Raw genomic sequence first — 26,795 nt, 5'->3', positions numbered from 1 at the left:
CTGATAACTACTATGCAGAGAGGATACACAGTGAAATCGATTTCCCTTTTCTTGATTTTTAAGTAAAATCTGAAGCTTGAATCATCACTGATTTTAAGTGGTGGATACTGAATCTTTACTTGATATTTTACCTCAATATTCTATTTTTTCAAATTTATCTGTTTTTCTTGTGCTATTATGTATAGAAGATCCAAATATGTAGAGTTGTGATAAATCAGGACACCAATAACTTCAAAATCTGTATATTGATTTGCTTCTACCCATTTGCCTTTGTATTGTATCATCACTGGAATATAGTCCACGATGATACAATATTGAGATACAATATGTTGAACGATGATTCAATATTGAGGAAGAACAAGATGCTATTTTTGAGGAAGAAGACGATAGTTGAAGATTTGATTCGATATTTTTAAAAAAGAAAAAAAAATTCTATGTTTGTTTAATTTCAGCGCAGATCCCGTGGTTGATTCTCCCTAACAATAATAATCTCTCTATTACACGTGTCTTCGTATTATAGGGATGGTGGTGGTGTAAAGTTTTTATGTTTTTTTGTAGGAATGTAAAATAGATGAGTTGGGTGGTAATTTGTGAAATAGTGAATCATTATTGTGGTAATTTTGTGATTTTCTCTTCATTCTTTAACTTTTAAATTTTTTATAATTTGATTAATTAAATTAAATTTATTTAATTCAGGCGGTTCGGTAAAAGATTTATAAATTAATATGATACTAATTTATAAAAGTGCAAAAAATATGCTATTTTTAGTTTCAAAACAACCAATACCACATAAAAAGATTTGATTAGTATCGTAAAGAAAATTATATTTTACAATATTCAAAATTTTATAACAATTTATTATTAAAATTATCTGAATATTTTTATACATTATTTTGCTTTATTAATTTAAAATTACGGGGGTGGGGGGTTTAGTATTATTTATACTAATATTTTTATCTAAGTCATTATTTAAATTAAATATAAATTTGATTTCGCGCAAATGCGCGGGATTACGACTAGTATATTATATAATTGAGAGGACCAACGGAGCTCTCTCATTCATTCTCACCAAGTAGAACATTCCTGTTAGTTCCCACCTTTTTCAAACTACTTATTTTAATTAAATTTTATAATTCTTCAAATTTATACTTTTAATTTAAATTAGTCTTCATATTCATTAAAATAATTCAGTATTTGATCATAATTAAACTTCAAAAATCGTTGGGATGTTCCACCAAAGTTAACTATTTTTTCCTTTAATTGTGGAAACTCTCAATTTCCCTTGCGTGTTATATATGATCGTGGACTTCACCTGCTCTTTAATGTAAGCACTTTCTTTTAAGTATAAAATTGATCTTTTTTTATTTGGCAAAAATTCTCTAAATTGACCTTTTTTACATTAGATTAACTTTTTATATTAAATTGACCATTTTTAAAATAAATTATTGAACTTTTATCAAATAAAAAAAGGTTAATTTTATGCTTTAGGGTACAATTGAAATGAAAAAATGCAAACTGGGGTAAAATTGACAACTTTTCAACGTCAGGTTATGATTGAAAGGGGGATGAAAGGTCGGGTTTTTTTAAGAAATTAAGCCATTTGTAAATTATGATATTTTAATATTTATTTGTATTAATTTCTAAGATAAATTATTTTTTTAATTAAATATTAGTTTGATTCCGCACAAATGTGCGGACTTACGTCTAGTATTATATAATTGAGAGGACCAAAAAAACTCTCTCATTAATTCTCACCAAATAGAGCATTCTTATTAATTCCCACTTTTTCTAAACTACTTATATTAAATTAATTATTTTAATTAAATTATTATCATAAGTTGTAAGTGATTCGGTAAAAAAACAAAATAAATCAAACCTGCCAACTGATAATTAGTATCCTACTATATATCAACTTTCTAAATCAACAGAAAGACATTGTCTTCCATCTGTGTTATCACTCACAGAGGCGGATCTATGCCTAGCATGGTGGGGTCTATTTTCAAAATAAAAGCTTTTCTACATATAAAAATAAGTAAAATAGAATAAAACAAGTCCTAATTAAAAGTTGCAGCACAAAGTTTGAAAACCCAAATTCACCACAAATTTGACAATAGAAAAATAGACAACCGTATGCCTAAAAAAATAGACAACAATATTGTTAATATTTACTATTTTAAATTTCAAATGTAAAATTTATAATTTATGAATAGAAATTTCAATAAATTCAGTCGAAAATTTTAATAAAATGTATATGTTTTATTTATTTTCGATGTTTATTAATTTATCAATAAACTACAATACAAATAGTATGTATCAGACAAATTTCTATTAAGATTTTGATATCAAATTCTTCCATAAACGTAAATAATTTATCTTTCCAATAATAAAAAAATACTTATTAAATTTTCAAACATTATATCTATTCAATTGTTTTATTTAAATTTAATATAATATTTTATAATCTAATCTATCTATAATCTTCAATACATGATTATCTTAATTTTTTTTATTTTGTAATTTTTTTAGTTAAAATTTATATATTTTATAATTAATTTTTTTTCAATATATACATATATACATATGGACCCCACCACATTGTAATTCTGGATCCGCCACTGATCACTCATCATCAATAGTCTAATATGATGAAGCACCAAGGAGAAAGGAAATTTAGCATTTTTCTAAATCAACAGAAAGACATTTATTTCTCATGATATCCTCCCCTGAAACTAATCCGTTCTATATATTGCACCAAGGAGAAAGGAAATTTAGCAACGGACATTGCACATACATGTGACGATATACATGCGACGATTAATGGATGTTTTTGTTTTTTTTATGTCCTACCCATCAAATTTAGTATGATTTATAGTGATACCGATTTTTATTCTTTAAATTTGATTCATGTACACAATAATTTATGTTTATTGATTTTTAATATTTATAATTGAGAGGACCAACGGAGCTCTCTCATTTATTCTCACCAAATGGAGCATTCTCATGAGTTGCCACTTTCTTTAAACTTCTTATTTTAATTTTATTTTTTAAATAATTAAATTTATTTATTTTAGTTATTAGCAATCTCTTTAAAGAATTAAACTACTTAGTTTAAATAACAACCGAAAAAAATCTCTAATTATGGCACGGAGGAAAGAAAATATTACACAAGCATGAATTATATATAGAGGTAATTTAATAGTTATTTATTTTAATGATTTGATATTTATTTGACCTAAAAAAGAATTGTGTAATTGTACTTTGATTATTGATGAATATGAAAGTGGATTTTGATCAACGGTATTTTTTTTTGTGTAATAATTTCTTTTGGGTTTTGATCAAGTAACGTTAACAGGTTTGATTCAAAGTGAATCCCATGTGTGGAAGAACCCCCAACACTAATTAATTTAATTTTTGAATTCTTTTTTTTTTTGAGATAAAAAGTTCTATTAATCAAAAGCTGATTGATCAGTCAATACATAGAATTTGATAATCGGAGGGACATGCCCCAACCAATTAGATAAACTAAAATAGTCACATGCTACCACATGAGATTTTCTATTAAAACAACATTTATGCATCTCAAATAAGTTAAAGTAGTCATGTGCTATCAAACTGATAATATTACAAAGCAAAGAGTTGTTGTTGAAGACATCCATTACAACCTTTAAAATAAAAGGAATTAGATTAGCTTCGCTCGCCATGATAATACTACCTTTAATCGCACGACTGCTACAGCTAGCAGCTATAACTTCATCGTTAAAGTCTCTGATCACATCTTTTGTGACATATCTCTTCTCTTGAACATTAAAGACATCATTGATATTGACGCAAGACATACCGATATTTGATGAAATCCGTCGTAAGATGGTGGCTCTAATTGTTTTAGAGATCCAAGTCGCTTGCATCGCAAAAAACAATTTCATCTCTAACGATGAAAATAAACTATTCTTAATTTCGATTAGATCAGATCTAATGAAATTAAGATACTAGAATAAAAAATAATTTTTAGATCTAGACCATAAATGGCCAAAAAAGAAATTTTATTCAAAATTAAAGATAAAAAATATGAACAAAGCTAAAAAGACTGAATATGAGAGATTAGGGAGGTGATTTTAGGCCAAGAATGGCCAAAAACCACCTCCCAAATGACAAAAAGAAGAAAACTTACTAGGGTTTGAGAGGTTTCTCAAAAAGAGAGACGGCTAGGGTTTGAAAAATGCAATCAATAATAAGATTAAGAACCCATCTTCTTCATCCATAATTTTTTTTCTTTTATTTTCATTAAGTTCTCCACTTTGTGTGCATTATTGAATTCTTTTTAAATTCTTTCAATGTTCTAATTCCCTTTTTTTAATGATTATTGACATAAGTTATGGTTTTCTTAAATATTCATAAAAACAGTTAAAATATCAGTTTAACTATTATAACAATCAAAAAGCTATATCATTAATTCCAATGTTAAACTGAATAAATTAAAATTCGCATATTTTTATTTTTTTGTTTTGACAAAAAATAAACTCTGTGTTTCTTATCTTCCTTTTAGAATTTTTTTTTGATGTACAGCATGATAAATTAAATTAAATATTTTTATAGCTTCATATTTAAAAAAAAATGTCCAAAAGAAGAATTAGCTAAAGAAACATGACATTAGTGAAATTACTTAGTTAAATGCCTAAAATTATAATTAAGCTATATACTAAAGTTCAAATTTTAATAAGATTCAATTAATAAAAACACACACCCATACATAATATCGATATTATCTAGAAATCAATTATTTATTAAGTTCCAAACTAAATAGAATTAGAGATAATTTCTAACGTTTGCAAGAAATTTTAGATTGATGCACAAACACTTCTATATAAATTAATAAACCGATGACTATTTTTTTATTAAGAATTCTAAACTGATACGTTATTATATAAATTTTTTTACTAAAATGTGTTATGAGTTAATAATAAAACTTGCCCATTTTCATAAACAAATTCCTTTCATAATAAAATTATAAAATTATAATATGAAAAAAAATATTAATATTCATCAACAAAAAAATATTGTTGATATTCAATATAGTAAAAAAAATCTATTATAATAAAAACTTTTAATTAATTTTCTTTTGTTACTTTACATATAATGATTTTTTTTAGTATTTCTGGCATTATTTGTATTTAACTTTTAAAATAAATCCTAAATGATTTCTTTTTAGTTTTTATTGGCATTGTTTGTATTCATTTTTTTAAACAAATCATAATTTAAACTACATAGTAATTTGATTCCGCGCAAATGCGCGGGATTACGACTAATACTTATACAATTGGGAGGATCAACAGATCCCTCTTATTGATTCTCAGTAAATAGAATTTTCTTATTAATTCTCACCAAATAGAGTAATCTCATCAATTCCCATTTTTGCTATATCACTTATTTAAATTATATTTATTTTAATAAGTATTATAATCTATATAAAATTAATCTCTCCATAACATAGTGTTCTAATATATACTAACATCTAATTTCTACAAATTATTCATTTTATTGAATATTAGTCTTATAAAAATAAAATTAATCTAAAATTTTAACAAATTCATATTTTATATAAAATATAAATGATTTTTTTGTACATTTTCTTATATATGTTTCTTAATAAAATTGTTATTAAAATAAATATTAATTTAATTCCGCGTAAATACGCGGGACTTACAACTAGTTATATTATAAGTTCAAAGTGTTAAAAGTTCCAAAAATTTCGACATTATAAAGTATGTTTATAAACCAAAATAAACCAAAATATTTTTAAAAAAAATCAAAAGAAATATTTTTTATAAAATAATAATAAAAAGGGACTCTTATATTCAACTTTTCTTATAAAACAGTTGTGTAATGGGCTAAAATGAGTCCAAGCCATTCAAATTGAGGAATTTGCAAAAACTACTCTAATTTTAAATTTATATGTATTTATTATTTCAATTTTAGATTTTTATTTTATTTTTTTAATATTTTTAGTTGTAATTATGTCTATTTTCTATCTGTAAAAATACCTAATTTTAACACTTGCACATTTTTTCTCCTTTCTCTTTTATCTTTATTTTTTTTCTCTCATTTTTTCTCTTTCCTTGTTGTTCTTTCTCTTTCTCTTTTCTTCTTATCCGTCTTTTTCTTCTTTTTTTTTCTTCTCTATCATTTTTTTTATTTTTTTTTCACTAGACTTTCCTAACAAATTCTATCTAATTTTTCTATAACTCATTTAACATCTTTGATCTATAATATAATCAATCAAAAATATAAAACCAGTAAAAAGTTATCGATAAAAAAATTGAAGTATCATGAAACAACATAATTTACCATCGCCGCCTTCATATTTTTTTATTCTGGATCTTCTTCTTCCTCTTTTTATTTTTTTTATCCGTTGTCAATTTTTATTGACGATTTTGTTCATATGTTTGAAATCGTTGTAAACTGTTTGAAACATTTTTATTTTATAATTGTTTGAAACATTTGTAAAATTTTTGAAACTGTTTTTAAATAAAGGCTGCAAATCGTGTTTTTGAGAACTGTTTGAAAGTGTTTTTGAAACTGTTTTATAACAAATTCAATTTTTTATAAAATGTTTGAAACTGTTTTTAGAAACCGTTTTTAACTGTTCGAAACTTTTGTAAGCTGTTTCAAACCTTTATAAACTGTTTTGTAACCTATGTAAGTTGTTTGAAATATTTATTTTTTAAAACTGTTTGAAACCTTTATAAATTGTTTTAGACATTTATAAACTATTTGAAATTTATATAAACTATTTGAAACCTTTTAACTGTTTGAGACTGTTTTCTTTTAAACGGTTTGAAATCTTCATAAACTATTTGAAACCATTATATAATTGTTTTTAAATGATAATAAAATTGTGTTTAAAAAACCTTTTAAAACAGTTTGAAAATGTTGTTAATAGATTTTTTAATTAGAAAAAATTAACTGATAGTTTATTTTTTTTTCCTTTTTTGGAAAATTTTTTGATCGCTGAACATGAATTTGAGCAAATTTTGAAATGATTTGATTACGAATTGAAATTTCAAGCGGATCGAAAACTAAATTTGAAATTTGCAATAAATTTTCAATAATTAATGATATAATTAGAGAAATCAGTTTGTTAAATTATGGTGAGTTGAAGATTTTAAATTAAATTGCTATTTTGTTAGTTATTTTCTTTGAATGAGCTAAAGAAGAAGAAGAAGAAGAAGAAGAAGAAGCAAAAGCAAAAGCAGCTTTAAAACATATAAAGTATAAATGGGGTATAAAAAAATCGGCAAACACGATAGGGTATGTAAATCAAGTTAGAATTTTGAAGTTAACAAATGCTAATATTTTTCCTATTTAGGTAATTTCCTAATTTTTATGTTGAAATTATTATGCCACATGTTGAGTTTGTAGCAATTAGTATATATTGGATTGTGTATTTGTTTTTAATTTTTATTAACTATTAATTATTTGTAGTTAATTTAGAATTGGTTCTTAACTAAAAGTAGGAGTTTTTTTTTATTTAGAAAATCTTTTACCTATTGAAGGTTGGTGTTGTAATTTTATATGTTCCTCCTTATATAATAGTTAGTTGATGATTATTGATATATTTACACATTTAGAAAGCCGGCATACAAAAGCGTTTGGGATAACTATAAAACTATCCTAAAAAATCACTAAATTTATAAAAATACGTATTTAGTTAAAAAAAAAATTAATTTACCTAAAAATTAATTTTTTACATAATTTATATAATATTTTTACTACAAAAATGCATTATTAATACTTTAATACATAATTAATATATCTTTGATACAGTACGTAAAACGTGAAAATCTATTTCATATTTTTGTAAACTTTTTAGATATTAAACATAAATTTTGTTGAGAAGTACATATTTTGAATTTTTTTTTAAGTTTTCCAAAACGCTCATACCAAAGCCCATGTATCAAAGCCCACATACCTTGGCCCACGGCTCATACTTCAATGGATGATAAGACAGTAACGTTTCACATACCCGAAAACCCAAAGGGGAGATCCACTGCGTCGCGGCATGGACGTTGGTATTACACCGCGATTGAGTGGGCTTCCGGCCGAGTACAACCAGCTTCCAAAATTTGAGATTTGCAGAATAGGACTCTCACTTTTGTCTTTTTGACTTAACCAAAATATGACTACTACAAAGACTATGGGGCCAGAGTGATCGGTCACTCGTCACTACACCAACCAACCGCACTCGCAATCACACCAACCAAGAATAATCCATCGTGCTAAACTAAACTCTCTCGTTCGAGCATAACACGAATATAAACACAGAGCACCAACTCTTGAGCCAAGCACGCACAGAATCCACCAATACCAAATGGCGATGGCTCTTCGCAGACTCTCTTCCTCTCTCCGTAAGCCAGCCAAACATGGCGCTTCCCTCTACTACATGGTTCCTTTCTGAAACCTTCATTTCATTTCATTTATATTCTAAATTAATTGTTAGTTTTATATTGAACTGGTTCTGTCTCTTTTCTTTCCAATTTTAAATCTGTTTTTGCAGTCTTCTTTGCCTAATCCAGCGCTTCCGGATCAAGAAAAAGCTCGTGCCACTGTATGCCATTTCTTTCTGCAGATTCATTTTGCTTTATTTATACGCTCGCATTATGTTTCTCTTTTTAAGATCCATACAATGTTTTTTTAAATTAATGTTTCCGATTTCACCAGTGGATAAAGCAATTGAATGCTCCACTAGAGGAAATAGATCCTGAAATTGCTGACATCATCGAACATGAGAAAGCTAGGCAATGGAAGGTAATCTATTTCTATTCCTTTTATTCATATGCATATGAATAAATTTGATTGTATTTCTTTTATATATTTATAGTTATTTTTGAATGTTTTAGGGACTTGAACTTATTCCTTCAGAAAATTTTACATCTGTATCAGTAATGCAAGCGGTTGGCTCTGTTATGACTAATAAATACAGTGAAGGATATCCCGGAGCTCGATATTATGGCGGAAATGAGTATGTTGTTAGTAATGTTTCATCATTTTGTACGGGATGTGTGCATTGAAGGATTGGCATAGTTAACTAGTGTGAAATGATTAGCACACTGCGGATTAAATGATACCTAACCGTTTAAGTTTGTTAAAATTAGGTACATTGATATGGCTGAAACGTTATGTCAGAAGCGTGCATTAGAAGCTTTTCAATTGGATCCTGAGAAGTGGGGAGGTAAATGAATGATCTTATGCTGATAAATTGATACAAGTTGACAGGTTTATCATGTAGTTACAGTACTGCTCTTGTACCTTTGTGCATTTCCTGTCTTGTGGATCTATGTTTAAGATATTGGGCTATAACTAGAGATTTGATTGATGAATTTGATTATGATGATTAAATGTATCATGCTTTCTATGGGGTTTATGTTGACACTTTTTCTATTTCTTCAGCTTACTCATAGCACACTTTTTTTTATTACAGTAAATGTGCAGTCGCTCTCTGGATCTCCTGCTAACTTTCAAGTTTACACTGCATTGTTGAAACCTCATGAGAGAATCATGTCACTGGATCTTCCTCATGGTGGACACCTTTCACATGGTTATCAAGTGTGTATAACCTCCTCTATACATGCACACGTTCACACAATTATTTGAACGACTCCATTGCATCTTTTCTTGTCTCGCTAATTGTAAACCACACTTGTTTTCTACTGTCCAGCCACCTTATTTTCCTTGTTTTCTTTTTAAGTTGCATGCTCTTGAAACTTCATAGAGAAATAATTTTCATGTATAAGCACTTTTAGTATGACTTTTATTTTCCTTAACTATTGCGAAGATGCTTTTCCTCCAACTTTGTCCTCTCCACTTCATTTCCATCCAATGCGTTCATAATAGATTCTTTTAACTGGATAAGTCTGAAGTTATGTTAATATCTTACTTGTATATGTTGGACTGGTAGAGTACGATATAGATTATTATTTCTGTTTTGTTCCCATTTTGCAGACTGACACAAAGAAGATATCTGCCGTATCCATATTTTTCGAGACAATGCCTTACAGATTGAATGAGAGTACTGGTTATATTGACTATGATCAGGTAATTTTCCATTTTGATCTCATTTCAGTTGTTAGAAACTCTACACTTCAGAATGCTCCTAATGTTAGTTCAGGTTATGGTATGCTTGGTGAAGAGTTTAAAAAGTTCATAATACTTGTTCTATAGAGGTTGCTATGTTTTTTTCTATTTTCATTCTATATATGATGTATGATTAATCTCTGAATTTGATTACAATTTGCAGCTAGAGAAAAGTGCGACACTCTTTAGACCAAAACTTATAGTTGCTGGTGCAAGCGCTTATGCACGCCTGTACGACTATGAACGTATTCGTAAGGTGAATGTCCTTCAAGAGACTATTGACATGTGTGATAATATGCTATTCATGATGCTTAATACCCTTGATTCTTATAAACAATTGTTCAATTAACAGGTTTGCAACAAGCAAAAAGCAGTTATGTTGGCTGATATGGCACACATTAGTGGGTTGGTTGCTGCAGGTGTCATTCCATCTCCTTTTGAATATGCGGATGTCGTGACAACCACTACGCACAAGTCCCTTCGTGGTCCACGTGGAGCTATGATCTTCTTCAGGAAGGGAGTAAAGGAGATCAACAAACAAGGGCAAGAAGTGAGTCTAAATCTCAATTAAAAGAGAAAAAATTTATAAAAGGGAATAACATTGTTTTCATTCTTTGCTCAACTTAGCTGTGTTAACACTCACCTTCATATTGCTGCTTTTCCATTCTCATTTCTGTCATTCCCATTGCCGGCAAAATTCATGGATTATTATATTGATGAATCAGTTCCATCCTAATCCAACAGGTGAAGTATGATTTTGAAGACAAAATTAATCAGGCAGTTTTTCCTGGACTTCAAGGTGGTCCACATAATCACACGATATCTGGTTTAGCAGTTGCTCTTAAGCAGGTAAGCTTCCCCCAGCGGCCTACTAAATTGCTGCCCTACTAGTTACAATAAAGCAATATTTTGGTGTTTAATGCTGGAAATGGAAATTGATGGAATCATTTTAATCCAAGTCCGTAATTCAGATTATTAATTATTGTTTCAGGTTATGACTCCTGAGTACAAGGCCTACCAACAGCAAGTTCTGAGTAACTGTTCAAACTTTGCGCAGGTATTGTTATAATGCCTTTTAACATTGTATTGGTGCAAATATTCACATAACGGCTGAATTTTCCTTATCTTGCCGAGTGCTATAACAGTAGTTGTTCTGCTCAAAAGTTCAACATTTTATGCAGAGTTTGCTAGAGAAGGGCTATGAACTGGTATCTGGTGGAACAGAAAACCATTTAGTCTTGGTCAACTTGAGAGACAAGGTAAATATTGTTTAAACTGTTAATCTGTAAAGCTTTTTCTTAAAAGTTGGTAGAAAGAAAGAACGAGATAATATCTGTATTAGAACTGTACTAAGAGATTCATGGTTGATAACATCCTCGAGAACACTTCTCTATTTTCAGTTTGAGAAATTTCACTAAGGCGATTGGCTACTGAGAGTATCATGAGAATGTTGCTTCTGAATTCTATTATTTATTCAAGAAAATCTGGATTTCATATTGCCGACTAACTACTGGCTGCATTTGCTGCGATCTATAGCATGTGATATGGATGAGTTTTGTTTAACAGGGAATCGATGGGTCAAGAGTTGAAAAAGTTCTTGAATCAGTTCATATTGCAGCTAACAAAAACACTGTTCCTGGTGATATATCTGCCATGGTTCCTGGTGGAATTCGCATGGGTAAGTCTTATCCATCTTACACATGTTTCACCAACTGATTGACATTTCAGTTTTCTCACTACTAGCTTTATGGTGCTTCAGGAACCCCGGCTCTCACATCCAGGGGTTTTGTTGAGGAAGATTTTGCAAAGGTAGCAGAGTTCTTTGATGCAGCTGTGAAGTTGGCATTGAAAATCAAGGCAAATGCTACAGGTCTTTTTTCTTCCTTCAGTTTGTATTTTCGTAAATTAACCTGTAATGTTCTGGTGTGTGACAGGCATATAACGACAAGTGATAAAAATAAACCTTCTTTTACTCATTTTCAGGAACAAAATTAAAGGATTTTGTAGCTGCCATGGAATCCTCAGACATTCAATCTGAGATTGCACAGCTACGCCATGGTGTTGAGGAATTTGCGAAGCAATTCCCAACAGTTGGTTTTGAGAAAGAAGCAATGAAATACAAGAACTAAGAGAGTAAAAGTATGTCCGTCCCCATCATTATTTAGGTTTGTAGGGGCTTGAGTTTTTTTTTTTCAGCGGAATGTATTACATATATATGAAGGGTGGTGACATGGTGTATCTGTTTAGCTGGTGGAGAACCTACCACGAATTTCTTTAAAGCCTTAATGGGCGAAGATTGAGTGCTCCAGTGATCAAAATATTGTTCATTTGAGGAGCATGGACGGATCGCAGAAGATAATTTGCAAGCTGTGGCAACTGTAAACCAACTTTAATATCCCAATATATTGTTTTCAAAAACAAAATGCCAATTTATTGTACAATAATTATTGGCTCTTGTTTGCTGCCTGAAGGGTTTTTTTTATCATTCTTTTTATGTCGATCATTTGAATATATGAGGATGATTCAAAGGCAGAAATGAAGTGAAATTGTACACCGAGTCTGGACTAATTGCCATTTGTAAGAGTATCAATTTTGTTTGCAAGGTACTAGAGTTATTTTTAATAGGAGGCAATCCTCATTCCATTATACAACTGCACACAAAAAATTTAGAGCAAATTACTTTAAGGCCCCTCACGTTTGTTATAATTCACAGTTTGGTACCTCTTGTTTGAAAATCAAACGATTTGGTACCTCAATTTCAATTATGTAAACGATTTGGTACCTCACATTTAATTATTTTAACGATTTGGTACCTCATTTTCAAACGTTTGCAGACGATTTGGTACCTCACGTTTCATTCCGTTAACGATTTGGTATCTATATTTAACAGAAGAACCTTATAGCTTACAAAATCAAAACTGAGGTACCAAATCGTTTGATTTTCAAACAAGGGGTACCCAACTGTGAATTATGACAAACGTGAGGGGTCTTAGAGTAATTTGCTCAAAAATCTACCTTCATATTGCAGTCAGGGTTCGAATCCTGACCTTATGATATAAGTCGAGAGCCCTTTTCACTAAACTACCTGTTTATGTGTTGAGGAACTAGAGTTTGAACATAAACGACCTTTGAAACGACATGATCAATTATACTCTGAATTTGCCCTCCGTCAGCCCCCCCTCAACAAAACAAAGCCAGGCGGAAAACCCAAATAGCAAAAAGTTTTAGATATAGTATAATTAATGAGGTCTTGGGGGAGCAATGTGTAAATATGCTAAAGTAATGTGTTGTTTTAACGGTTAGCGGTTGTTAATTTGGGTTTAAAATAGGAAAAGATATGAGTTTGGTGCCTGCCTTGCCTCTATTCCCTCCACAATTCTATCCTGGTAGCTAAGCTACTGAACTCATTTTCTCTTCCTTTTATGGCTTCTTTGCCTTCAGTTACTCTCACCGGCTCTCTCAAGCTTCAACCTGAACTCAAAAGACATCCCTCCTCTTCTCTTCCTACTGAAAAGGTACTTTCAATCTTTTTCTTTTCTTTTGGGTATCTCTGGTTCTCTCTCTCTCTCATGACAATAACCAGTGGATTTATATGTTCAAGAAGTTTTACTTTTGTGTTAGATTTCTTGAGGATAGTGTTTTAACTTACGGGTATTTGATGTTAACCAAATTGGAGCTATGAAGCTGTTGTTGTTTTTATTCTTGAATTGATGTTTTTGAATTGTTGTTAATACCAAATTACATTTGGTATCTCAGAGCCAGAGTATTCCACACCAAAGAGGTTCAATAAACACTCAATTGGATGGAAATTTTGAAGCAATTATTAAGCCTTTGGACTCTAAAGAAGCTTTGTCTTTCATTAGAGATGATGAAGCAGCAAAGGTTGAGCCCTCTTATTATTTTCCCCTATTACATGAATGCATAGCCAATAATTCTATCTCAGAAACACAAATAATTCATGCCCACATCATTAAAACAGGAGCCCATCAAGATCTTTCTCTCATGACATTTCTTGTCAATGTTTATGGAAAATGTGGATCAATGAGCAATGCTCAAACAGTTTTTGATAAGTTGAGTAGAAGAAATGTTGTTGCTTGGACTTCACTCATGACTGGGTTTGTTCAAAATTCTCAACCATATTTAGCTATTGAAGTTTTTCAAGATATGTTGGATTCTGAGATTCTGCCTTCAAATTTCACTCTGGGAATCGCTTTAAACGCTTCTTCTTCGATTAATTCGATTGAATTGGGGAAACAGTTGCATGCTTTTGTTATTAAGTACTTGACTGACTATGATTCAAGTATTGGAAATTCTCTCTGTAGTTTATACTCAAATTTTCGTAGCTTGGAATCTTCTATTAATATTTTTCGGAGCATTCGAGAAAAAAACGTGATTTCATGGACTGCAGTAATTTCGGCTTGTGGTGGTAATGGTGATGCAGCTAAGGGTTTGAAATTCTTTGATGAGATGCTTCACGAGGATATTATGCCTAACGAATTCACATTTGCAACTGTTTTTAGCTTGTGCTGCGTGATGCTGGCTTTGAATGTAGGCAGACAGGTTCACTCGTTGAGCATTAAACGTGGCTATCAATCCAACCTACGGATATCAAATTCTGTCATGTATTTGTACCTCAAATGCGGGTGCATGGATGAGGCGCGGAATTTGTTTGATAAGATGGAAATAACTAACTCGGTTACATGGAATGCGATGATTGCAGGCCATGCTCAGGCAATGGATACTGCAAAGGATGATTTCGTCGCATACCGAAGTGGATTAAAGGCGCTACATATTTATTTAAAACTGAATCGTACAGGCATGAAGTCTGATCCATTCACCTTGTCGAGTGTATTGACTGTATGCAGTAAGCTGTTGGCATTAGAACAAGGGGAACAATTTCATGCTCACACAATCAAATCTGGATTTCTTTCGGATGTAGTTGTGGGAACTGCCGTTGTTAATATGTATACCAAGTGTGGAAGCATTCAGAAAGCAAGTAAAGTTTTTGTGGAGATGTCGACGAGAACACTAATTTCATGGACTACAATGATAACAAGTTTTGCACAGCATGGTTTTTCTCAGCAAGCACTGCAACTTTTCGAGGATATGAGGCTAGCCGGATTAAGGCCGAACCAGATCACATTTGTGGGTGTTCTCGCCGCTTGTTGCCATGCTGGAATGGTTGATGAAGCATTTCGATACTTTGATATGATGCAAAAGGAATATAAACTCAAGCCGGTAATGGACCATTACGGATGCCTGGTTGCTATGTTTGTGAAAATGCATCGGATAGATGAGGCTTTTGATATTGTCAAGAAAATGGATTTCGAGCCTAGCGAGTTCATATGGTCACTGTTGATCGCAGGATGCAGAAATCATGATCAGCAAGAACTGGGATTTTATGCTGCTGAGAAGTTGCTAATGCTCAAGCCAAAAGATACTGAGACTTATGTCATGCTGTTGAATATGTACATATCTGCAGAGAGGTGGCAAGATGTTACCCGGTTGAGAAAATTCATGAAAGAGGAAAAACTCGGAAAGTTAAACGATTGGAGCTGGATTAGCATAAAGGATCGGATTCATTCATTTAAAACCAAAAGGCGTTCACGTCGCCAGAATGCAGAGGTGTATGGTTTATTGCAGGAATTGCTTGATAAAGCAAAAGATTTCGGATACCTGCCACCAAAATGTATGCAGGATCACGATTATGATGATGATGATGATGATGATGATGATGATGGTAAGGACGAGGATGGTGACGTGGCGGAGGATGAAATGGAGAAAGATAAATTTTCTTCTGCATTGAAACATAGTGAGAGGTTGGCTGTTGCATTTGGGTTGTTGAATGTGGGAAAGGGTGCACCAGTAAGGGTTATCAAGAGTGTTTCAATGTGCAAAAACTGCCATGATTTTGTTAAGATTGTTTCATCACTCTGCAATAGGGAAATCATTATTAGAGATAGCAGGCGGCTTCACAAGTTTGTTAATGGGCAGTGTTCATGTGCAGATTTTGATGATCTTCTTTAATGCAGTGAGTTGAATCATATACAATGTTTTCTTGACAAATTTGACATTTGTAATGTAGTAAAGAGAAATCAATTTAAAATATATTTGGGATAACTATTGGCTTCAGAAAGTTCTTGCCTTTTCCTGATCCATACATTATTCATGAATAAAGCAATCAGAAATTAGGAAATTTTATGCATTTTTCTCTATTTTTTTTAAATTATAAAATTTTATAGTTTCTATATATAGTCCTTGCAATCAAGGGTAAGTCCAAAAAGTAAAATCCATTATCATCAAAAACTAGTCCTTGCAATCAAGGGTAAAATTACAGGGTTACAACACTCTGGTTGAAATCTATAAAACTCAGCAGGCTCACAGCTATAAAATAGCATGAGAAATTCTAGGAGACCAAACAAACTCCATACAAAAAAATCTACAAATATAAATACATTACACGTACAATCATTAAATACCAGTTTCCTCCAATTTTCCTTCACCCTTTTTCGCCTTCCGCAGAAGAGATGGAAATAGTTTGAAGATGTTAGGTAAAACATCAAAAGCAGATCCTTGTAAGCTCTAATTGCAACTTCAAATGTTGCAAAGACCTTATTGTAGTTCTTGAGCATGAACGAAACCAGATACACATGCCCAAAGTTGTAGAAATTGTGATGTCCAATCAACGTTTTTTGCTCCTCGACTTGGTAATCCTGGATTTACTTGATTCATTCGATGGTTTCCAAATAATATCCTCAAGGTTGCCACAAAAGGTCTTGTAAAACTGCAAAAGAAAAAAGCTCAACATTTTCTAATGACAATCTGAGTGTTTTAAGAATGATAAAATGCAGAATTTAAAATGAAAAATTATCAGGTCAAGTCTAAAGAAAGGTGTATCACATATGTCGGCTAATGAAGATGATACTATATGACTGACCTTCAGGTGTTCGGCAGCGTCTCCAGCTGCTTTCTGAATATCTACCATAAGAAACGATGGAGCGACTTCAAACACCTTCGGTCACGAAAAAAAAGTTTTAAATATAAATTAAGTAGTTAACAAGAAGCTCAAAATGCAGTTCAGAGGTGGGATTGAAGGCTTACTTCAACAAATACTGAGAAAAGAGAAGTCTTATTAGCTGAAAGGCCTTCCACTCTCATCTATGAAATGAACATTTTATTTCTTAGGCAGAATGTAAAAATACTAGGCAAGGTCATGTTAGACAAATTGTATACTAAAATTCAAATGAGATATGCATAACTATTGAAAAGAACAACCAAATAACGAAGTTACAAGCGTGTAAGCCAACTAATATTTTTGAAAAGAAACAAATAAAGAACTGAAGAGCAAGAGTATCATAATGAGTTGCAAGCTTTCTACCTTATAATTACGAATATGTGTCTTATAACCCATTGATTGTGCAACCACTTCCATGCTTGACAACACAACCCTTGCTGGTTTGCGTGAGACAAATCGTGTTTGATACTTCACAGAGTCCTAGTAGAAACAAAATAGAAATTCAATAATCACATTTTGGTTTTGGCTACTTAAACAATGAATACAAAGCTGTTCTATCGGAACAAGTGTTTTCTTGAGGTGAAACCCAATGAAGAGAATAATAATAGCAACTGGATGATTCGAACCTTTCCGCGATCAAATAGTGTTGCAAGGTTCAATCCTTGTGACAGAATTATCATGTCAAATGCATTTAGAACCAAAGGACCAGTATCCTCATTTCCACACTGTTCATCAGCATTCTGTTCCTATAAGAAACCATCAAGAACCCTATAACGGAGTAGAATATTAAACGATAAAACATTATGTAACATCTGGTAAAGATTCCATCTCTTTCAGGAAAAAAACTTTAGTGTGGATGACAGGCACTCTCAAGCAAAACGGGAACTAAATGCTTGATTGGTTAATCATGATGGACATTTAACAAAGTTTAATGGATTATAAGCATTCTTTTAGATTAAAGCAGAAGACAAAAATAGCAATTTGAGCCAGTGTGTTTTAGTCCAGATTTTGGCAAGCAGAATCTATGGAAACTATTAGTCCCCAACTATGACATATCAAAATATGTGATGTATATGAAACATTATGGACTGACTTAATATTGTTGGCATGCAACCAAATGATTGACCAGCTAGATCAGCAATATAAGCCATGAGCATGGCTGATACGCTAAACTTTCAAAAACCTACTGTAATTGAAAGACATGTGGCACTGCACCAACCTCTGGGTCATCAAAAGCTGCATCTACATCATCAAGGTTCACATCTTCATACTCGGTATGTCTCGCAGGTACATAACTTTTCTGAAACCACTCATCATCCCTTATCTGCTCAATGGTTATACGCTGCATGGATAGAGACAGAGTGCTTCTTAGAAACAATCAAAACCATTAATTAGTTTAAATTCTATTAAATCCACTGCAATATCTTTGATAAAATTTACAATTTACAGGCAGCAGCAGAAGCTATGATACGAAAGAAAAAATCTAGATTATTTAGCATTTTGCACACTAGGATATATATATATATATATGTGTGTGTGTGTGTGTTATATACGCGCGCGCAGAGAGAGAGAGGGAGTCTCAAGAAATGGGGTTCAGTCAGAGAATAATACTATATTTTTTTGGCTAAGCATTCATTTATTTTCCCAAATGTACTCATCAAGGTGGCTTAATCTATTTTAATTTATTATCAATTTTTCAAGCATGCTCTATAGATGCTTAAATTGCAAATAAAACCAATGCATTGAGTACTCACAGTTGCAGGTTTTGGATCCAAAATTTTGTGAATCAAGGATTTTGCTCCTACAGGAAACCATGAAGGGCACGAAAACTCTGCCCTCTCAATCTGCAGAAAATTTGAAAAAGTATATATTAATCTCAACAACTCTTTTGGACAAGAAAAATGACAGTGAAGTATAGCGAGAATGCTATTTTATAAAACTAAGCACTAGAAAGTACTGCTTTGGTTTCTTGGGCTGTGGAGGGACATATACAAAGACAATCATTCAGTTTTGCCTATACTTAGACTTTCATTCACAAAAATCACTTTGTACACTATATTATAAAAGTACATGCAATGTAGTTTCATGCCTTACTGTATAATGTCGTGAGATCGAGTTCATCAAATGGAAGATATCCTGCCATCAGAACATAAAGGATAACCCCGCAGGACCAAACGTCTGCGACAGCACCATCATAACCCTTGTGACTAAGTACCTAGAGCAGACAAATGAAAAATCAACAAAAGCACTTTTGAAAAATAAGCTTGCAAGAACATGTATGCTCATACACTCTTGCATTTACCTCAGGTGCTACATAGTTAGGAGTTCCGCATGTTGTTCGCAGCAAGCTAACTCCCTGCGTACAACAAAGATCAAGTAACAATTCAGTCATTGTTATTTCCTCAATTATAATGATGCCAAATAAAGATACAACAAGAGTCCTTACTTCTTCAGGCGATGCACTAAGGCCAAAATCTGAAATCTTTAAATTTTCTTGAGAGTCGAGTAAAAGATTTTCAGGCTGCAAACAAGATGAGAAGAGCATTAAGATTCTAATGCAACAGAAACCACACCGAATATTTCAGATGTTAAAAGAAAAACCTTTAAATCTCTGTGGTAAACTCCTTTACTGTGGCAATAATCCACTCCATCAATAAGCTGTTGAAAGTATCTCCTAGCTTCAGCCTCACTAAGACGTCCATGGTGCACCTGAGTCATCGACATGTCAAACATGAAACCTAAACTTATACTGAGGAGAGCTATCCATCTGGAAATGTAAATCACAACTTAAACTACTCACAATTTTATCAAACAATTCACCGCCTGTAATGAACTCCAAGATTATATAAATCTTAGTTCGACTCGCTAAAACCTAAAGAAAAGCAGCAAAAATGTGTCAAGCATGGCATACAAGACTTCAAAACTTAACAAAATCCAAGAAAATAATAGAATTATAAAAATAAAACCCCATGCCTCGTGCAAGCGTACAACATAAGGATGTCTAACAAGCTTCATTATGGAAATCTCCCTCTTAATCTGCAACAGAAACCATAGAAGAGATCATGAGCACAAGGCATTGAATCAATGAATTGGAAGCATGATCATGACTAAATTCAAAGCATAAAGACTAAAATAGTGATAAGAAAAAAGAGAGAGAGAGAGATGACCTGATCAACCATCTTGTGTTTGATGATGGTGGAGCGATCAAGAACTTTCATGGCCACACTCTCGCCGGTTTCCGTATTTTGGGCGAATTTTACTTTGGCGAAAGTTCCTTCTCCGATTGTCCTTCCTACTTCATATTTTCCCACTTTCCTCACCACCATCTTCTCTCCAGAAACAAAAACACTTATCTTGAAACTTCCTTAGCTTTGCTTCTTCTTCTTTTTTATTTAAATATAAAACTACAGAACGAACGCTTGTGGGAGAAATTGAACTTATAATTTTAAAAAAAATACTATCCAATGTTTATACTATTTTAGCTATAGCTCCTTGATTTCTTAGCTTTGCTTTGGTTCTGAAGAAACCACAAGCTTTTTGCTTTTGCTTTAGATTGTTGTTTGGGATTGGAAATTATGTTTTTTTTGTTTGGGGAAGAAAGTGATAGAGTAAATTAGATTAGTTAATGTTTAAATTCAAAGTAGAGCATGAAATGCAGGTAATGTTAGGTCAGAAATGGAAGAATTTCTTTAATTCTTTTTAAGACAGCTAAAAAGTGAAGAAGATTAGTATTTGTCTTAAGAGTAAAGCTAATGGAGGTAGGTGCTACGGGAACTTTGATCTTTGTCTTAATTTTGTTTAATACAAATTGTCCTATTTTCTATTAAAATAATTATTCATTGACTGTTATATTAAGGGGTAAACCGCTGATTCTTATCTTAATCGGAGATTAAAAAACTAGAGAGTTGTTTAACTAATTTAATATTCTTTAAAAGAATGTTTATTATTAATTAATTTAATTCATCTTTTGAAACCAACTTGATTCATTTCTTGTGATTAGTGTTTGAAGATTAAACTTTTTATATGAACTAGGAATGATCTGTTGGATTAGGTGAGTTAAGCTGTATTATCATGTAAAATGAATGTACCCCAAAAAATAATAAAAAATTAAAGATAATATTTTTTAAAAATGGACACCTTTAGTGTTCCATGATTGTTTGTTTAGCTGACTCCCTAAAACAATCTTCCATGATTTGGGGGCATAGCTTCTGCCTGCCTTTCTGTATTTGTTTCACTAATTACTTTATAATAAATTAATAATCATTTCTAATTAAGATGAATCAAAAAATTGACGCATTTGGATACTTCATATTTATTTTTATTTCAAAACAACATTTATATAAAGGAGTGTTTATCTCATGCATCAGTTATACCGCGTCATTTTTATAACAAGCCAATGAGCATTTGCGATAAAAAATATTTAAGTATTTTTTATCATTAAATATTAGCCTCATTGATTTGTTTTACAAATAACATGGCGCTACTGTTATATTATATAATTATTCCCGTATAAAGATTAGAAGATTTTAGCTATAAGCAAAACAAAAAAAAATCAAATGTATACAATTTACTATATGTAATATGATTATTTTAATAAACATAACAATTATAGATGTAAAAGTGTATTAATGTATGGAGCTTATAAATTATTAAAACACTCAACATTGGGTGTTTTTTCCTTGGGAAAAAAAAAAGAAACAGCACCAACAATTATTTTGTTCACTAGTTCTGACTTTTGGTTAAGACAATTTTGCATTTTACTTGTTTTGGCCTAATTTAAAAAGGAGGATGGGAAAATATAACACATTTATTACAAAAGCCATTTTAGTCATTTTGTTTGGAAAGTTATACAATATAACAATTATGTTTATTATGGATGAATATTTAATAATAAAAGAACAAATAATAAATAAATATTTTTATCGTAAATATTTATTAATTTATTAAATAACGTAAGATTCGTTGTATAGAATAAACACTCAATTTGTTTGACTTATTTAAATTATTATTCTACTTAGTATCTTTTGATCTTTTCCAATTTATCATATACTTTCTTCAATTTTTATTTAGTTTTTGATGTAGACTAAATTAGAATTATCATCAAACTACTCTAATTTAAAAATAAAATTATAAATACTTGTCATTTGATAATTTCATTTAGTATTCAGTTTTATAGGTTATTCATAAAAATACTTTCTTCACCTCTTTTTCCCAAAATTAATTTTTTTTAGCCATTTCTTTTCTCCATCTACTTCCATTTCTCTTTTTAAATCATATAGGTCCCCCATTTTTTTTTATGTCTATTTTGATTTCCTTTTCAAATCATGCAACTCCAACAAAAATAAAACGTCACCGTCGTCTTTTTTTTTTGGTGGTGTTGTGTTCAAAAAATGATGGCATCCGACAATTTGTCATGAGCATATACTTCTTTTACTCCATCGTTTTCTGTGAATGTGTAAATTTTTTTATAAGATTCATAACTGTTATTTGTAATCTGATTTTTTTTGTACACGTAATTATTTTAGATCTCATGTTAATATGTTTAATTACTAACATTTTTTCTTTGTCCATTATGTTTTCAATTTTGTCCTTTTTTCTTTAGATTACATATTATTTCAATCTATATCTTCTTTTACTTTTTGTTTTGATGCTACTGGTTTATTTACACTAAAAACTATGAATACACCATAAAAATACATATAAACACACCAAATAAAAAAGGTAAAAAAACACTATAGAAACATCAGAGATTAGCTGCCGACAAGAATGACAAAATCAATAAAGGAGATAAGATGTCAACGAAAATGTAAAAAAGGTATTTTTGAAATTAACAAACTAAGAAAGGTCATTTTGGAAAATAAAAAAGATATGAGATGTAAAAGTGTTAAAAAAACTGGATACCGTGGTAAAGAAAATCTAAATCAAAATATTCTGTGAGATTTCCTCAACTAATTGCTAATGAAAATATCAAAAATTTTTTATTTTAAATTATAAAAAATAAGCTATGTTTATTAATTCCGCTAATGAAAGAATTTACCTTTGCACACGGAAATACAAATTCCCCGAGTGAATAATTTAGTTTAAAAATTGAATTACTTTTTAATAAAATTATTTAATAAGAAGGTTATTGTTGGTGAAAATACGCAAGCGTACGTATGCCAACTTGTAATACAGACTGCGAAGTCCGGATATCGTACCCACAGAGAAAGCTTCTAAAGACAACTGGTTAGGAAACTCGATTTGAATAGTTAAAAGATAATTTGAATGTTGTTATTAAACTAAATAAACTGAAATAACAATTATGGCTAAAATTAACTAAAGCTATAACAAAAATAAGGTTTTAACAATAATGGGAAGAACAGGGATTATTAACTTCATTATGTTGTTTAATTAGATTGGAATATAGATTTGGTTGTTCTACTAAAGTTCAGGCTAATCGTAAGCACCTAAAATTCTCTCTCGAGTAATTGCAGGCAAAAACAGACAACAAACTAGTAACAGGCTAATTACTCACTCTCGCACAATGATTAACCTAAATTACTAATCAATTAATGTTTATGAAGTAAACCCTAAGAACACGTACTCGTCAATTCACTCTCGCGCAATTAACTCATATGTTCTTAATTATGTTGGTCTATCCCAGTTTTACTCTCTCGAGCTAAAACCAAAACACGCGACAATGAATAAATTGGCCAAATAAATTCAAGCGTTAAGAACAATAATTAAAATATAGTAATAACAACAACCCACAAATCCAGTTCGTTTAAACAGACATAAATCCCATTAATAATCCCTAATGAAAGGTTTAGCTGCACATATTCAAAGATAATTCAACAATAAAGTAGTAAGAATTCATGGCTGAATAAGAAACAATAAAATTAATGTCTTAATAGTTATCGTACCTTGATCGACAATAATTCCAAAACAATAATGTAGAAAATCCAGAATACAAGCTAAAACGATGAACGAATATCAAAAACTAAGCTAATCTAATGTAATAACTAATGTCTAATGTGGCGAATTAAGCGAACCTTCCTTCAACGTCTTAATGCGGTATTTATATGTCTTTTGGCTCAGAGAATGACTTTAGGTCGAGTTTAAGTGAAAACCCAGAAGTGCCCTCGAGTTTGGTGGTGTTTGGCAATGTTTCGGGGCATTTTTGTCCAAAACATGTCGCAGGAACCTCAAGTTCACGTTCGTGCACTTTGGTGCACGTTCGTGCACATTTTGTTGATTCTGGGGGTGCACGTTCGTGCTCCATAGGTACACGTTCGTGCACTCTAACACTTAGCCAATTTTTCACTTTTTTCTTCAGTTTCGCCTTCAATTTCCCTTCGGCCAAAGTACACGTTCGTGCACTTTAGGTTACACGTTCGTGCACTTTTTCTGCTGCACAACTGTCAACTTCAAAAGGTCATAACTCGGTGTAGAAACGTCGGAATGAGTCGATTCTTGATTCTATGGAAAGCTTAGGATGTCTACTTTATTTCTTTAGAAGAACATAAAGTAGATTGAAGTCTCTAAGTATTCCAAAATCTTCAATCAATGAAGAGGGGTCAATTCCACAAGTAGAAACTTGTGCTCTCGGCACCTATTTTCATCGGATTTTCGCACAACTTTCCTCAAAGCTTCAATTATGATCCTAATGGCTTCCAAATGGCTTGAATATCATGAAAAACTCCACATTATGCCTGAAATGCTCAAACACAAAAATGAGTATAAAGAAGCTCAAAACCAACGTCAAATGCACATATATGACATATATAGCACATAAAATATAGGAGTATTTCTACTCCTATCAAATACCCTCACACTTACCTTTTGCTTGTCCTCAAGCAATTACCGAACAATGCCCAAATGCTAATCCACAACCATGTCAGAATATAAGAAATTAAAGCACTTTCACCCCCCCTAAGTAATGAATCAATCAAATTATGCTTTAGAGAAGAACAACGTAAAGAGAAAAACAACAAATAATGATGTCCAATGCTCACACATGAAATAATAACACCGAGAATACTCAAATGTACTCACTCTTGCATAACTCAAAAATCAATTCAATCTCTAAGGCGGTCTAAACAATCTCAAAACAACGATGAACAACAAACTCTGAGCGGAAAAACAACATGCATAGCAACTAAGAAGTATGTGTCTCACAAGGTACTCTCTCACACACAAGTGTTTAAGGGTAATCAATAAAACTCTCATGCCAAAACATGCAATTCTACCATAAGTTTGCCAATAGTCCACAATTCCACTACTAATTAAATCAAATAAAAAGAATCAAAATGGACTTTTCATGGGTTGTAATGGGGTTTGGGTTAAGGTATGGTACGGATAAACAAATATGGGTAAAGTGACTTGACAAACTAAAAAAATATCAAAAGAAACTAACACTTAAACTCTTAGCTCATAAACACTTTCAATCTCTTTTTCTTTACTTTTCATGCCTCAAGCTTTACACTTTTGTTTTTCATAATTTTTATCTTTTAAGCTCAACTTTTTTTTTACCAACAAGTTTTTTTTTCTCTTTTTCTCGCTTTTTTTTTTCTTAACTTCACAAGGCATACTAATCATATAGCACAAGAGATAATCAACTAACAACACGAGCTTTGGATGTTTACCATCCTCACACTAGTTCTTTTAATACTTATTCAATTTGACAAAGTCAAATGGGTAGAAAGAGGTAAATGAGAAAAGGAAAATGTGTAAACATAGGTGTAACAAAAAATAAGGCTAAGGCTCAACTTGGGTTATCTAGGGGAAATTGGGTAGGCTATTTAAAGTAGTTTAAGGAAATGGGTAATCTTAGGTGCCAATTATCATTTTCAATTTATTCAACCAATCATGCAATTTTACTACGGACACATGGCAAATTCTAGAGAATTAACATTCATTGACTCACACCACAACAAATGAGACATAAAAATAATATGCTCGATATGGCTCAAAACCTCTCACAAATTGGGGAATACTCTACGATTTGCTATACATCCTGCTTACAAGCTCAGAGATTCAGTTGTTCAACAATGTTCTTGCCAAGTTCATATGCCCTAAAAAATGATTTTCAATATAAATTATGCATTTGTGAAGTACAAATTTTCACCTCAGTCCTATTAGATCATGTCGGCTAAAAGACACAGCTATTTGACTGTCATTCTAAACATGTTGTTCAATCACAAAAACACAACTTAACTAACTCATTAAATAGGGGGAACAAAAACAATAAAATTTCAAAATTCTGACATTGGCAAGAAATACGGCATAGGCATGATATAGAGGACAAACAAAACAAGCAAGGCATGACATGCTAAGCAAAAGACATACAAAAACATCTATAAAGAGGTTCGCCACAAATCATCCTACATACCAAACATGAACAAAAAACGAAAACCAAAAACAAAAACTAAGCTAAAAACATAAAACATAATGTTTTCCCCACCCTCACACTAGTTCATGCATTGTCCCCAATGCAATGAAATAAAAAAAATAAAGCATAACTGAAACATAAAAGTGTAAAGGGTGAAAGGAAAGATACCCTTGGGATTGCCTCCCAAGCGCGCTTTAGTTAGAGTCCAAAGCTAGACTCTTCGTGTAAGGTTGTTAATAATACAACCTAACATGAGGAAGCCGTCTTGGTAGCATCTTCTCC

The 26,795-nt window shown here is 31.5% G+C and overlaps 3 protein-coding genes across 5 annotated transcripts; 2 read left to right on the top strand and 1 right to left on the bottom strand.

The window, feature by feature from the left end:
* Positions 1 to 8,147: 8,147 nt before the first annotated feature.
* Positions 8,148 to 12,730, top strand: LOC126665832 (serine hydroxymethyltransferase, mitochondrial-like). The gene is made up of 15 exons (XM_050358762.2): positions 8,148 to 8,440; positions 8,552 to 8,602; positions 8,716 to 8,802; positions 8,895 to 9,016; positions 9,150 to 9,226; positions 9,476 to 9,600; positions 9,997 to 10,089; positions 10,292 to 10,384; positions 10,481 to 10,678; positions 10,873 to 10,977; positions 11,120 to 11,185; positions 11,310 to 11,387; positions 11,695 to 11,806; positions 11,888 to 11,998; positions 12,112 to 12,730. Exons 1-15 carry the CDS (start codon positions 8,366 to 8,368, stop codon positions 12,255 to 12,257), a joined length of 1,539 nt encoding a protein of 512 aa, XP_050214719.1. The 5' UTR covers positions 8,148 to 8,365; the 3' UTR covers positions 12,258 to 12,730.
* Positions 12,731 to 13,183: 453 nt separating this feature from the next.
* Positions 13,184 to 16,264, top strand: LOC126665831 (putative pentatricopeptide repeat-containing protein At3g13770, mitochondrial). The gene is made up of 2 exons (XM_050358761.2): positions 13,184 to 13,643; positions 13,885 to 16,264. Exons 1-2 carry the CDS (start codon positions 13,551 to 13,553, stop codon positions 16,153 to 16,155), a joined length of 2,364 nt encoding a protein of 787 aa, XP_050214718.1. The 5' UTR covers positions 13,184 to 13,550; the 3' UTR covers positions 16,156 to 16,264.
* A 135-nt stretch (positions 16,265 to 16,399) lies between these two features.
* LOC126665833 (CBL-interacting serine/threonine-protein kinase 8) lies at positions 16,400 to 20,922 on the bottom strand. Of its 3 annotated transcripts, none has more exons than XM_050358764.2 (14): positions 20,311 to 20,922; positions 20,117 to 20,179; positions 19,944 to 20,015; positions 19,745 to 19,852; positions 19,590 to 19,664; positions 19,446 to 19,499; positions 19,233 to 19,358; positions 18,898 to 18,987; positions 18,363 to 18,485; positions 17,770 to 17,883; positions 17,507 to 17,623; positions 17,230 to 17,286; positions 17,066 to 17,140; positions 16,400 to 16,912 (listed from the first exon to the last, which is right to left on the bottom strand). In XM_050358764.2, the coding sequence occupies exons 1-14, from the start codon at positions 20,467 to 20,469 to the stop codon at positions 16,811 to 16,813; spliced, it is 1,335 nt and encodes a 444-aa protein (XP_050214721.1). In that variant the 5' UTR covers positions 20,470 to 20,922; the 3' UTR covers positions 16,400 to 16,810. The 3 variants fall into 3 exon arrangements, with proteins under 3 accessions (XP_050214721.1, XP_050214720.1, XP_055960246.1); XM_050358763.2 differs by having other exon boundaries at positions 17,770 to 17,889; positions 20,311 to 20,919; XM_056104271.1 differs by lacking the exon at positions 17,230 to 17,286 and having other exon boundaries at positions 17,770 to 17,889; positions 20,311 to 20,920.
* Positions 20,923 to 26,795: the final 5,873 nt, after the last annotated feature.

Source organism: Mercurialis annua, linkage group LG1-X (genome assembly GCF_937616625.2).
Source record: "Mercurialis annua linkage group LG1-X, ddMerAnnu1.2, whole genome shotgun sequence".
Taxonomy (NCBI): Eukaryota; Viridiplantae; Streptophyta; class Magnoliopsida; order Malpighiales; family Euphorbiaceae; genus Mercurialis; species Mercurialis annua.
The sequence above is the reverse complement of the archived record's forward strand: the minus strand, read 5'-3'. Positions and strand labels throughout refer to the sequence as shown.

Bases quoted from the DNA above. Each gene is read 5' to 3' on its own strand.
- LOC126665833 (XM_050358763.2), bottom strand. From the start codon at position 20,469: ATGGTGGTGAGGAAAGTGGGAAAATATGAAGTAGGAAGGACAATCGGA. The intron at 19,853-19,943 runs GTGAGTAGTTTA...TCGATGACTCAG, and splicing joins GTGAATTGTTTGATAAAATT to GTGCACCATGGACGTCTTAG. The intron at 17,624-17,769 runs GTTCGAATCATC...TGTTTCTACTAG, and splicing joins CACTATTTGATCGCGGAAAG to GACTCTGTGAAGTATCAAAC.
- LOC126665831 (XM_050358761.2), top strand. From the start codon at position 13,551: ATGGCTTCTTTGCCTTCAGTTACTCTCACCGGCTCTCTCAAGCTTCAA. The intron at 13,644-13,884 runs GTACTTTCAATC...TTGGTATCTCAG, and splicing joins CTTCTCTTCCTACTGAAAAG to AGCCAGAGTATTCCACACCA.
- LOC126665832 (XM_050358762.2), top strand. From the start codon at position 8,366: ATGGCGATGGCTCTTCGCAGACTCTCTTCCTCTCTCCGTAAGCCAGCC. The intron at 9,017-9,149 runs GTATGTTGTTAG...TGTTAAAATTAG, and splicing joins CGATATTATGGCGGAAATGA to GTACATTGATATGGCTGAAA. The intron at 10,385-10,480 runs GTGAATGTCCTT...TTCAATTAACAG, and splicing joins ACTATGAACGTATTCGTAAG to GTTTGCAACAAGCAAAAAGC.